This window comes from Corvus brachyrhynchos, unplaced genomic scaffold, assembly GCF_000691975.1.
Source record: "Corvus brachyrhynchos isolate BGI_N302 unplaced genomic scaffold, ASM69197v1 scaffold101, whole genome shotgun sequence".
NCBI classification, from domain to species: Eukaryota; Metazoa; Chordata; class Aves; order Passeriformes; family Corvidae; genus Corvus; species Corvus brachyrhynchos.
Genome location: NW_008237239.1, coordinates 5,410,210 through 5,423,492, shown reverse-complemented (window position 1 = coordinate 5,423,492; position 13,283 = coordinate 5,410,210). Strand labels below are relative to the sequence as shown.

The 13,283-nt window shown below is 38.2% G+C and overlaps 1 protein-coding gene across 3 annotated transcripts in view; it reads right to left on the bottom strand.

The window, feature by feature from the left end:
- Nucleotides 1-13,283, bottom strand: part of VAV3 (vav guanine nucleotide exchange factor 3) — a 122,720-nt gene that overhangs the window by 41,050 nt on the left and 68,387 nt on the right. For 2 of the 3 annotated variants that reach the window (XM_017729759.1, XM_017729761.1), the window contains exons 17-18: nt 12,401-12,423; nt 9,411-9,456 (exon numbers count right to left, since the gene is read on the bottom strand). The exons of the other annotated variant lie outside the window; for it this stretch is intronic. In XM_017729759.1, the coding sequence (XP_017585248.1) occupies nt 9,411-9,456; nt 12,401-12,423 (69 nt within the window). The remainder of the gene's footprint in view (nt 1-9,410; nt 9,457-12,400; nt 12,424-13,283) is intronic. 3 annotated transcript variants of the gene reach the window in all.

Here is a 13,283-nt window from a genome sequence, read left to right as displayed (position 1 = left end):
AGCAGTCGGAGCTTTAAGTCCCCATCATTAAGCCTCATACTCTTTTCCTATTCAGCCTTTCTTGTTCCCATGACAAAGCAAACAAGGGGAAGGTGAAAATTATAAGGCAACCTGTATGGTCTTCTGTAAAGATGATTTTTTTTTTTTTTTAAACGTTGTAGAAGATATACCAGCATTAAGTGAATGCCAGTGTACTAAAATGATCCCTGCCAGTCACAAGAAGACTGCTACTGCCAGGAGTGTGACGTTGTTCTGGAAGGAAAGCTATGATCCATACATGCAGCTTTTGTGGTATCGTATTTCATGCTATTTGTTGCTGTCAAATCCAGTTAAGGAAAAAGGCCAAGAAGAGTAAACATCATGCTTTATTGTCTGAAATAAAAGACAGTGCCTCATGCTCTCCCCTCTCCCACATTCCCTATTCCAAACAGGCTGGTTAAAGAATAACCTCTAAGGTTAACGGACTGAGGCACCTTCTCAAGGTATCAGATAATGAAGTTACTTTTTAATTCCCTGTTGCACACTAAAGCTTAAGAAACACAAGTTATGAGAAGTGCAAGACTGAACATGTCTTCTATTTATTTGCAGGTCAGCAAGAGCAGCAAAGAGGGCTGAACTCCAACTTCTTTCACTTAAGGCCTCAGAAAAAGTACTTTACCTTTGCTCCTGGATAAACCACAGCGAAGGGTGACAACTGAATAAATTAATTCTACTGAAAAATCCACCAGATCAGGTTTTATAATGTCACTACTTGAAAATACTAAGTACCAAAAATTCAAACATTACATCGCTGAGCTGTTAATTATGATCTGCAAGATATTTCTTAAAACAACTCAGTACCATAGAAATAGGTAGTTATATGTGAAGTTGTAGTAAGTAGACATCTCAACACAAATATCAGACAGCTGTACAAGGCAGACTGGTAAAGCCTACAGAAACAGAATTTAAAAGTATATGGATAAACAGTATAAAGACTACAAATACTTTCTAAGAACAAGTCAGGGACATTGTTTAGAGTTCTTTAAAGCAAACAATGAAGAAGCAAGATTGTATATTAATGTGGATTAGCAAAATAATTTTAACAGGACTCACAACAAGGCTGTCTTCCAGCTTACATGATATAAGAAGAAAAGTTTCCCCCTGACCCCAATAAACAAACAACAAAAGGACAGGAAATAAAAGGTTGGAACAACAGTATTTTTTTCAAATAGAAGGGGATGTACAAAAGGGTCAACCAAAGGAATCCATGTTTGGCCCTCCCTTGTTCAAAAAATTAATAAGTATAATTAAAATGGGAGTAAGAGTGGATTAAGTCTTGTAGAAGGTGCAAAAGCATTTCTTTAATAAGAACACTACTTGCAAAGGACTGAAGGAAGATTTCATGAACAATAGGATACAAAATCAGAGAGTAACTCTGGCTGGAAGGATCTTTGGTGGCCATTTGGTCATACCTTCATGAAAGACTTAAAGCAACAAATGGATTGAATAATTATACACAGTGATGAAGTGTGAAACAGCTGTCCCCACAGAGACAACAGATCTCAGAGGAATTGCTAAGTATTTTTTACAATCAGTCCTTTAATATTACAATCTAATTCTGCTCTATACCAACACTAAGAAATTTCTTCTAGCAGACACAAAACTAAAGACTGACTACTCTTGGACCTAGAAGCATGCAAACAAGCAAAAAGGATGATCAGACATACAGAAGAGCTTCTGTATCAGAAGGATTAAGTAGATAACAGCTCTTCAGGCTAGAGGAAACATGACCCAAGGGGATATGACAGAGACAACCCATGAGTGGCGTAACAGCGACCAGAGAAAAAGTACTCATTATTTCCTTATTTTTCATTTTCTTGAGCCAAAAAAATATAGGTGTCAAAGTAATAGGTAGCAGGTTAAAAGCAAACAAAAAGATGTGCTTTATTCACACAACTAATCGTGAGAGTGATAGTTAAAGGATGTTGTGAGGATTTTAGACTGGTTTAAAAAGTGATAATGAAAATACGTGGATGGAAAATTAAGAGCTAAGAAATGAAACCACAAGGTACAGCAGGAAGTACCACAACACCTTACCCCAAATTCTATCCTTCAGCATCCATTTAACTGGCTACTCTTGGAGGGATCCCAGGCTAGCTTGGCTTGCAGCCCAACTCAGCCTCATTCTTCTCTTCTCTGGGAATCTCAAAGTGGTGAGCAGATTAAAAACTCTCCAAAAGCAGCATCAGTTTCTCAGGCTCTTGCCTCTGGCCTCTTCTATCAAGCTTTAAAACCTTCCTCAGGCAAAAGGCAGAGGCAGCTCTGGGAGCTTCTCTTGTGTGAATTTTCAGCAGTCTTTTTTCTCCCATGGGATGGCTGCTTTCAATTTTACAATGTTTCCCAAATTCTTTGTGTGAGAATTACTTTGAAGTAGTGATCAAATACTGGTTTAGTTAAATGAGTGAGCCACAAGAAAAGAAACCATATGCTTTAGAGTACTGTTAAAATTCAGTTACTTTTGACTATTTTTAATCATTCATTGCCTTATTATCTTTGTTTTGCCTTCTGAGAATTAAAGTACCCTGAAGATTAAAATCAGATATGAAAATAGATGGGTAAATGCAATATTCCTCCTAAAGATGAGTAACAGATTTTTAAGTCCCAATAAACTTCAGCAAAATACCAAGCAATTCCTTCCACTTGCCATGGTAAGTAAAGGCAACTTCTGGCCATATAGCTGCTGGCACATGCCTCTTTTTTTTTTTTTTTAATAGTGCTGTACTACTTTTGTGTGTGTTTAAAACACAAAACAGTGAATTTTTTTGTTTTATTGGTGATACTTGTATGCCCATTTTGCCCACTTCTACCTTACCTTATCCTTTTTTCTGGCTGACAACTTCCTTGCAGTTATCTCCAAACAATGATGCTTAAACAGTTGAGGGTGAGTGCTTTTATGCAGAAAAAGAGAAAGACACTGAAGTATTTTTAACCCACCTCAGCTTAAAAATTATGTCAACATATGGCTAAGCATGTATTGAACACCATCACTTCTCTAAGAAAAAATAAAATGTTAATTGCTTAAGATACAGAGACAGTCCCAAAAAATATATCCAATAAGACAAGAGTTTAAATTACTCAACTGCAAATTAATCTTGCAATCCAACCAGACAAGGATGAAAGAGTTTGACAAAATAAATACATTTCACCCTTTGGCATCTGGGTCTTCTGATGTTTAATTAAAAGAAAAGGCTAAAGGCTATGTTCTTCTCTGAATGTTAGCTTACTGCTGAGATGCCAAGGGGACAGGCACCTTTCAAATACCTCTCCCCAACAGGAATGTAAAAATAGTTTTAATTTAAAATAAAACAACCCAAATAAAAATCATTAAACTGCATTTGAAATGCTTCATTGGAAGACAAAACCCTGCTTCACCTTCCAGAAACGCATTAGTGGAAAACTTCTTGGTGCAAAACATTAGACATGTCTTTTGAATGTTTTATGTATTTTTAATAAATATGTGAGATAAATTAATTTGATTTCACAAAGTAGGTCACACAGTTCAGTGCATCTGTGAATTCACTGCTGCTGAGGCCCAGCTGAGAGAAGTTGTCCCATGACGTGGGACCACAAAGAAATTCACTGACTCTGGTCTCAAACGCCAACCCCATCCCAACCACCTGATGTAAAACATGTTCAGACATGTCTATCAACACCAAGAGACAGTCAGGTTAGAGCTGCAATCAAAGTCCTTTGAAGGACTTCAAAATCTTCAGGATTACACACCATGTCAGTAAGCAGCATCACATCTATCCTGCCAGGGAGTGTTCTCTTTACAGAGAGTGTGCTCCCAGCTGCCCTGTTAAACCCATTCTGACCTGAAACTCCTCTGCTCCACAATGATTCCAAGAGACATGTACTGGGTACATTACAGGTACCTTGAGCAAAGTGCCTAGATGATGTGTAGAAAAGGAAGAGGTATTCATAGCTGAATAAAACCCAGCCAAAAGTTAAACATGTGTCACATACATATAAAATCAAAGCTCATTTTCAGTTCTGTAGTTTGCTCAAAACATTACCATGCAGAGAAGTCTTAAGCTCCTTAGCAAATCTAGTGCTCCACAAACATTATAAAAGATCTCAAACTTTGTCAAATAACTATTTCTTCACTAGAGGAAGTTTTATGAAACATTTCTCTTTGCCCCAGTATTCCTTCTGGCTTTCCTCAATTTAATTTACAGTCAGTTGCTTCTCCATGTACACACTTTAATGGTTAGCCATTAAAACACACTGTTATGTTCCAGGTTAACAGTATCTAAAACTGAAAAGAATGTCATGCATATATTCTAGTACTTGAGGGATTGCTATTTATTCCTACTCTTCATTTACAGGAAATATAATTAAATAACAGTATTAAATGTATCAGAAAAACACCTATCAATGTATTTCTTGATTCTATACACAGGAATTCCTTTACCAAAGCAAAAAGATGCTACTTGGTCTAATCCATCTTGATGAAGACAATCCTAATAAGGAGATACTATCAATGACATCAGTCAACTCCTCATTAAATATTGGGGGCTTGTTTAATGCTTTTTTTTTTGGTAGACCTTTTTCTGTGGCTTAAAACCAAGATAAATTCTTGTTCTCAACACTGATACTGACTGCCAGTTAGCACTGGGCAGCTAGAATCCCTGGTAGCTGCTGCCACTGTTGAAGCGGAGAAATAAATTCGTGAATGCCTGTTTTCAGCACTGGGCTTCATGCTGCAGAAGGTTATCTTTTCTCATCCATGGAATTGGGTATTCTCTATACTGGGCTGAATGAGAAAGACAACAGTCAATCAGGACTACTGAGGACATGCCTGTATAGCTCAATAAAACAAGAAAATGAGTGACAATGCTTCAAACTCTCAGTTAAAGAGTACTTCTATCTAGAACAACTTGGCAAAGAATTATCTGCTGGTTAGGATATCCCAGCATTTGAGTTTGAGCCAGGTTTTGCTTTTGGCTGGGCATACAGTTGGAGTGGCACTAAAATGGAAATCAGAGTTAGACTTGTGTATTATAGAGCACACTGTGTCAAAATTTGTTGAACAATCTCACAGTCTAGCATGCTTCATTCTTAACTGAAAAGAAAATTTAAACTGCCAATATGACACTATCACTTAATTTTTACTCTAAAGACAAGATGCAAACACTACACTACACAAACACCTGAATATTGTTCCACTGCCTAGTAATCACATACACATATAACAATGACACAACCTAGTTAAAAGATTCCAAAATGCAATTTTAACAAAATATGAAGCACAAAAGTAACTTATTTCCCACTATAGCTAATGAAATAAACATATCTCCAGTATTGTACTTCTCCCTACACTGTTGTTGTTGTTTGTTTAATGCATATACTTCAGGCCATAAACACACTGACTCTCTTCAGATCCTGGGGCTTTTTTTATAATTTGTGTAAAACCAGTATTAGAGGATTCACAAAGCAAGTTTCGACCAGACACCAAGCAGAAATACAAATACCTCTTTTTAAAATTATTATTTGAACTTTGAAGTTTTGAGCTGAAAAATACATAGCCCAAGCTACTGCACTGTATACGTTACTTACTAGTATTGTGTCCCTCCATCCCTAAAAAGCCAGACAATATTTTCTGTGAAGGGAAAAGACACTTTGGTTCTGGCCCTCGGTTCAGAACTGAGGTTTTCTAATCTTTAATCCTTGCTTGTCAAGAAATCAGCTATTTAAGAAGTCAGCAGCTATTTAAGATGCTCAGTAGCGATCTTTCACAGAGCAGATTTTGAGTTTAATCTACAATGAATCTTGACTATAAGGCTTCTAGTGTTCTATTTTTACCAAGTTTATCCTTCTGATACGAAATACACTTTCACACTTCTAGAGATTAAAATTCTGATGTTTATATTAGCAGAAGTGTTTAGGGTAAAACCAGTTTCAAAAACACTAAGCTGTGAATCTATCACATTTAGACTCTTTATACTGTAAAAAAAAGACAGGAAATATACACTGTACTATTTCAATAGCTGAGAAAGACAGTAATTTTTACTCATAGTAAAATACAAAATTATTTCCATTAAAAACATTGGTCAGTCTGCATCATCCTTTTCAGGATTCACACAATAAGAATTTGTATTTATGAATACACATAATTTGTCATTTAGGCCAATTGTGTAAATCCCATGCTTAAACATATTCCCTTTTTCCCTACACAAGAATAAAACGTCCTATAATTATCACTTCACATGCCCATTCTATGCAAAAACTGACACCAGTCTTATCAGTTCTTAAATGTATTTAAACAGAATCATGTTGTTCTACAGTCACATGCAAGCTGTAGACCAAATTTTCCCTGGATTTATTGCTGCAGGTGTATTCACTGGTTCATTCTGTCAGTGGCTTTTATTATCTCCTGCTTAATCCAAAGAAAGGTTATTTAAAACCTGTCCCACTAAAACTCAGTAGATGAAGCAATTCAGAAGGCTCTCTGCAAATGGACTGCAGGCTGAAGGCCTAGTGCACAGCATAAAGACGAAGCCATATTTTTTATGATTTCCAGTTCTTTCTTCATTTGTACAGTTTCTGCACACATTTCTTTTTGCAAACATTTTTCTCGTGACTGCTTTCATTTCATAGGGATTTTGCTGCCTCATTATCCATTAATCATTTTTCCTTCTACCCTTCTTTCTTATTCAAAACAAAGCAAATCTCGAGGAGAAAACTGTCACTGTCAAAACTTTTAACCCAACTTCAAAGAAAAACAAAAGAAAAAGCCATAAACCAACTTATTCCTTTTAGGGTACTTAAGCTAGATAAGTTCCTTCATCAATGAGCTTTACCAGCAGAAAACAAGATATTTTAATCCAGTATCCTTCCACTGTTTTGTTTAGACCATCCTTCACTTGCACTACTTCTCATCAAATTTAAATGATTTTTCATTCTGGGCTAAGCTGTGTCAGCAAAAGTTAAATTTGACTCTAAGCATAAAAAGAGAAGCACAGTGCATTAACTTGACCATGCTATTCATTATTCTTTATTAAAATAGCCAAAGACAGACATAACAGAACAATCTTGACAAGTTGCAACCCAAAATATTTGTTTTTACTGGTGATATCAAACTCCATCAATATTTAGTCACTGCAGGTGCTGGTTATGGATTCACAGCAAATGTCTGCTTCCTAACGTAGCACCCATGCTTCAGCACCATCACATGCATCACTGGCAGCAGCAACAGACCAAACCTTCTAAAGACAAAGCAGTCTGGGCAGTCAATCTTTTGGCTACCTCTCTCAGCAAAAAGAGCATCCTGGTGCTCAGACTCTTCAGAACTTTCCATGCCAGTGCACTTGAAAAGCTCTGAGGATCAATGCAGTAATGTATGCCTGACATAACTGATCTCTCACAAGTGCTGCCCTCTGGATAGCATCTGTCTCTCAAGGCAATGTGCAATGTGATGAACACTAATACTTAAATTATGCAAAACAGACGCCAAGAGTTTACCAAAGACATTCATGTCTTTAAAAGTTATACCCACCCAGTTACAGGAGGACACAGAATGCCTATCCTGACAAAATGCAAAACAAGAAGCTCATTTCACTTGAAAACTGACAGCATACGTAGAGAGTACATTAGTATGCAATATATTTCTCATTATTATTTATTTAAAACCTTTAAAATGTCAGAAGCAATTCTGTACAAAGTCTTCTGCAGCAATGTCTCTAATAAAGGGACCTAAAAGTTTATGCAGACATTCTGCATTTCTATTGGTTTTCAAAAATGAGGATGAAGAACTTCACTCTGTAACAAGAGATTATCCCACCAACTCAAAGAACTCTTCTGTGTCAGTAAATGGACATGCTGGGGGCATGAGCAGAACTGTATTTTAGGCATTGGCTACACACAGGTTTTAAACACCTACTTATTCAACTACTTTTGATGATTTCAATGGTACTTAGTCTTCAATAAAAACTACTTTTAAAGTATCCTTGCATAGAAAGATCCTGCAAATACTTCTGTCAGACTTCAACAGCAAGTAAAATCACCAGTATACTCAAAAGGTTCTCGAAGCTAAATTACTTGACCTTCTATGACTCTATATGAGACAGCTGTGTTTAAAGGTACTGAACCTACAAGGACTATTCTGCAAGCACACAATTACTCTTCACTGCAACATGTACCAATGAATGGGAAGAACTCAGTCTTGTTAGCAAACACTTGGAAGAAATCATCCTCTTCTGCATTATTTAATTCCTACCCTTGATGTTTTCCCCTCTGAATGTATTCATTTTCAGAGTTACAGGGTGCTTATTTTTGTCTTTTATCACTGCAGTCGTCACGACACACTGAACACTTTCTGGAATCATGAAGCAGGTTTATTTTGCTAGAGGGAACAAAGTGACGATACGTGTTCCAAAACATGTCAAAGGTACGTGAGCAAGAAAGGTGTGGTCTGCTTCAGCCAGTTACAACATTTAGACTTTCCAAGCCAAGGCAGCTGCAATGCTACTGGCACAACCAGCATTCCTACTTTTTGAAAAGTGCTTAGCTCTGCCAGGCTGTAATGTGGTGTACAGAATTGCCATCCTGTTTAATGTTTAACTCCAACTATTCTCAGATGTCCACATCTAGAAATATTTAATAATCCACAGCTTACTTTTATTCCAAATAATATCTGCATAACAAATCTCCTGTAATTAAACTATACAAGAAACATAAAGGACAGAAATGTAATTACTGTAAAAAATGACACTAAAAATATCACAGTTACACTGAAAAACATTGAATATTTTATTCAGACACATAATGGGTCTCCAGAGGAAATATTCACCCACTTGAGTACACAACACATAACTAAGCATTTAATTTTCTTAAGGGCTGCTGCTGCCATGATTCCACAAAAGTATGTACTATAAACTAACAGGAAAAATAAAATCACTTTGAAATTCAATATAAAACTGCAATTGGTTTATGCCTTTCAGAAAAGCAATTCATACAGTTAAGCACTGAGCACCACTACATTTAAGAGCTGAGAATACCCACAACTTGAAGAATTAGAACCCGAGCTTTGTAAGCAACTGTCTGCTTATCCCTTTAGTTATTTCTTTTAAAACTACAGAGTACAGTAGGGTGGGTCATATTAATGAAAGCCCAGAGGCATTTTGTTGTTCAAATAGAACCCGAGCCCTGCTTAAAGAAAAAACAAGGAAAAAAAAATTAGGAGTTCAACCAGCTGACCTTATCTTTGAAATCACAGAGCAATCACTTAAGTCCTTCAATGACTTCAGCAATCAAGTTCTCAGCATTGTGTGTATGACAATACCATTCACAGTGCAACTTAACAAAGCAAGTTACAGCTTTATGCCTCTTTTTATTTAATGTTTTAAGTATTAAAAAGCCATGACACAAACCTGTGTCCACATGTCTAGAGCTTCTTCTAATTCCATTTGTTCGCTTCTGCAGAGCAAAAATGAGAATCAGAGATATGAATAAACATGTTTTCATGGAGGCACATTGCAGTCCTTTCATTCCCACAATCTACTAGGCAAAGCTGGTTTTTTTAAATTATTTCCCCCAACCACCAACACAATTATCTTTATCTTGTAGAAAGATCACACTTTGAAAAATATTCTTAGTAATGTTGACTTTTTTTCATATATCCCATTTTTTCTGAGACTGGGCTGAAAGAGTCTCAGTCCATAGGAGGCTTTTTCATACAACATTTTTTGATACTAAGTACAAATGTATTTTTTAATCATTTATGGATAGGATACAGGAAAAACATGCAGTCTGGCATTATCTGCCCCAGATAACATCCACCAACACAAAAGTAAAAGCCACTTGCATTGCTTTGATAAGGTAGAAACTTTCACTACTTCTACTTTATACTGAAGCTAGCTACAATTCCCTATGGAATGCTTAATTTTCTTATTTTCTGGGCAAGTACTTAAATATATTTAGTAACTTGTCTATCTCTCTAAAATTGGAGGAACCAGAGTTGAGTGAAATCAGAAACTCTCTGACAAGACTCAGACTATTTCAATTTCTTTTCTATATTTTATACACTAAGACACTTACTATGGATCCCTGGAAATTTCAATGTGAAATAATGCATATCTGTGAACTACTCATCTGCTTTTGCAAACTTGTTTTATCTGGTAACTTGCATGACACTTCATGCAGTTATTTATTTTTTAATCAAAGCAAGCAGAGAAAAGCATGTTGCATAACAAAGGGAACAATTAGGTTGCCCTGATTTACTCGCCGTTGATATAAGGTGATGCAGGACACACACCAAGTCAAGCCAGAAAGCAGTAACCTGAGGCATAACCACATTACCAAGCCCTGTAGCAAGCAAGCAAAATCAAAAGCTTGGTTTGAAAACAGCTTTCAAACTCTTGAGTCCTTGGACATATTCTCTCTGTACCCCACAAGTCTAATTAAAGACAGGATACAAGTTTTGCCTTATCTGTAGTAGAGAGAATAAAAATTTAAAGCTGCTGCCACAAGGAAGATAATAGTACTGGATAAAAGCAAAATGCTCAATTAGATCCTATATTGGTATTTATAGATGGAAGCCATGTGGCTAATACGGATTGATGCAGACTGGTGAGCAACCACAGATTTGCACAAGAGAGGGAAAGGGGCAGGACTCAGAAAAGTACAAAGGGAGACAGAGAAATGCTTAATTGAAATAAAAACAACAGAAAGGCTGTGACAACTCAAAGTCATATACACCAAAGGACTGGCTGGAAAACGGGTTTAAAGAAACAGTTCTTGAGCTATATGAAAACATGCTCAATATCCTTTAACATATTGCATTACCAGTAGATTCTTTACTTTACTGGTATGAAACCTAAATCCATGTTTTCCAAAATGACAGCTCCTCATCCGTGCTCAAGTTTTCTCTGCACAGAGAGAATTAAAGCAGGCACTTAAACAGGAGTCTTGGTAAAAATGAATGTAAACCTGATGTCTTGGATCAACTCAACAGGCAATAGAAAGGAGACCCTTATTTTCCTAACAAGGAAAAACAGTATACCTAGTTTTTCATCCAGACATAGTATGTTCACCACAGTTAGCTTTAGGAAGCCTGGCACTCTGGTCCACCAAGCCCAGGGGACAATCTATTCACAGCTCTCCAACCATGCCTGCCAGCTGCAGGACTGAAAAGGTATCAGGCAAATGGACCATGCTGTGATTCCCACAGTTTAGAGTGCCCTTACTTAGTGCATCTATCAAGGCAGAGACACAAAAGGCTGGGCAGCACCTGGCCAGAGGCACAGCTGAGAATGCAGCGAGGAGAGCAGGCAGGGTCTGGGCACAGGCAGCACACCCCTCTCCTCTGCCAGAGGTCCCACATCACCACACGATTCCCCTGCGGGTCCCCATGAGCTGGAGCCCACCTGGGGCCCCCATCCCAGGAGCTCACCAGAGGGTGCAGGGCTGCCCTCATCCAGTCCCACTGCCCTCTGGGCTTACAGTGACACCCAAACAGCTCAAACATCAGAGAGTACAGACATGGTCAGCCCTGCACACAACTACCCCTGCACCAGCCCTGTCAGCAATAACTCTCCCATTACCCATATTAGCAACAGGGTCAAACACAGCCATGCTTATGGAGAGCAGCAACACATACTGTTTATAACTGATGTATCATTTAAGCAATTACCATAAACTTCTGATCTAAAATAGGTGCCAGAAACTATTATGCTCTAGGTCTGAAATGCTGCCTCTCTTTTGTCAGAAGGAGCAGACAAAACCCATCTGCCATGCCCTCCTGTACAACAGTGGAGAGGCCCCAGGAGCTGGCTGGAAAATAACCCAGGGTTGCTTGCAGCCTTCTTGGGCTCACAGAAAGTTACACTATGTGCATCACAGCAGCTCCTCTGTTCAGGTCCCACTCTAACATTCTCTCCAGATTACACAAACTCCATACCACAGGATACCTTTGCAACTATTGTCTTTTCACATGAAGAGGCAAACACTGCCCTGCCAATCCTTCATCACCCCACAGTTCTCTGGCATGACAGAGAAAAAAAAAAAAAAAACTACTTTTAACTCTACAGCCAAATTTTGTCTAGGAACAGTAAGGATCTAACCATCAGCAGTGAAGCAATGTATGTTTTCTTACCTGTGGCTTAAAAAAAACATCTCCACCTCTTCCAGTGCTCTGAGTACTGTCATATTGCAGCAAGTTTAACTCACATTTTGAGCAGAAGACATTCATATTTAATCACGAATAGCTGGTTGCTTAGATAACTTCTACAGCACTCTAAATAAATGTTTGCAAACCCAGAAGAAAAACATACCTTCTCCATCAGCATGTGCAAAAAGTAATAAGGAGCTCTTATGTCACCAACAAAACAAACATCACATGCAAAAGAAAATTAATCCTTACCTCATGTTTCACGTTTCCATGTTCTGAAACATAAGTAAAAATTGGCATTATTGTTGACTGCAAATTGTACACTTTTTATAGAGCAATCTCAGCCTGTGCTGAGTGGTGTTACAGAAAACCTTGCTGCCTCCTTTTGCCACCTGATCCGTGCAGCCGCCCCAGAGCCCGGGGTGCGCCGGGTGCTGTTGTGCAAACCCTGCTGCACTCCCGGTGCTCATTGGCCCCGCCAGGCTGCGCCCATGGCTGGGGCTGGCTCCAGCTGCAGGGCACCTGCACGCACCAGCAGCAGCACGGCAGGCTGGGACACCACACCTGACAAACCCTGAGAACCCTGCAAAAATGTTTGATAAATACTAGCTCGTTTGGAACTCAAAGCTACAGTTCCTTGCAAGTTGAGTTCACACCTTTTCTCGTCTCTGTCTTTTCACAGTGTGACAGTCTATCAAGATAAAATGTATAGCTTTAAAGTGTTCTATATTTCATGTTCAATTCAGCATTGCATTAGTACACCAGAGACTGAAGCCACTGCTGGTTTATTTACCTTTACTATGAATTTTATGGTACTACTTAAAAATTAGGAAAAAAATTTCTCTGCGAGACCAGAAAGACTGCATAAAGCCAGTAACACTTCAACACACACACACCACCACACATCACAAAAGGCACAAAAGAAGATATCTGTTTCACATGTCCTTTGAAATATTTAATCTGATAGCAGGTGTTTGGGTGCACTCTAGATTTTGGGTCAGTGTCTTATCAAAGCACACAGAGCTGTATTTGCCCTTGTGCTCTCTTGCACTACACACACTGCTGAGGCACAGCACAAGCTGCACATGCCTGGTCCCTGGTCTCTGTGTACTTCAGGACATTTGAAAACTTTTAC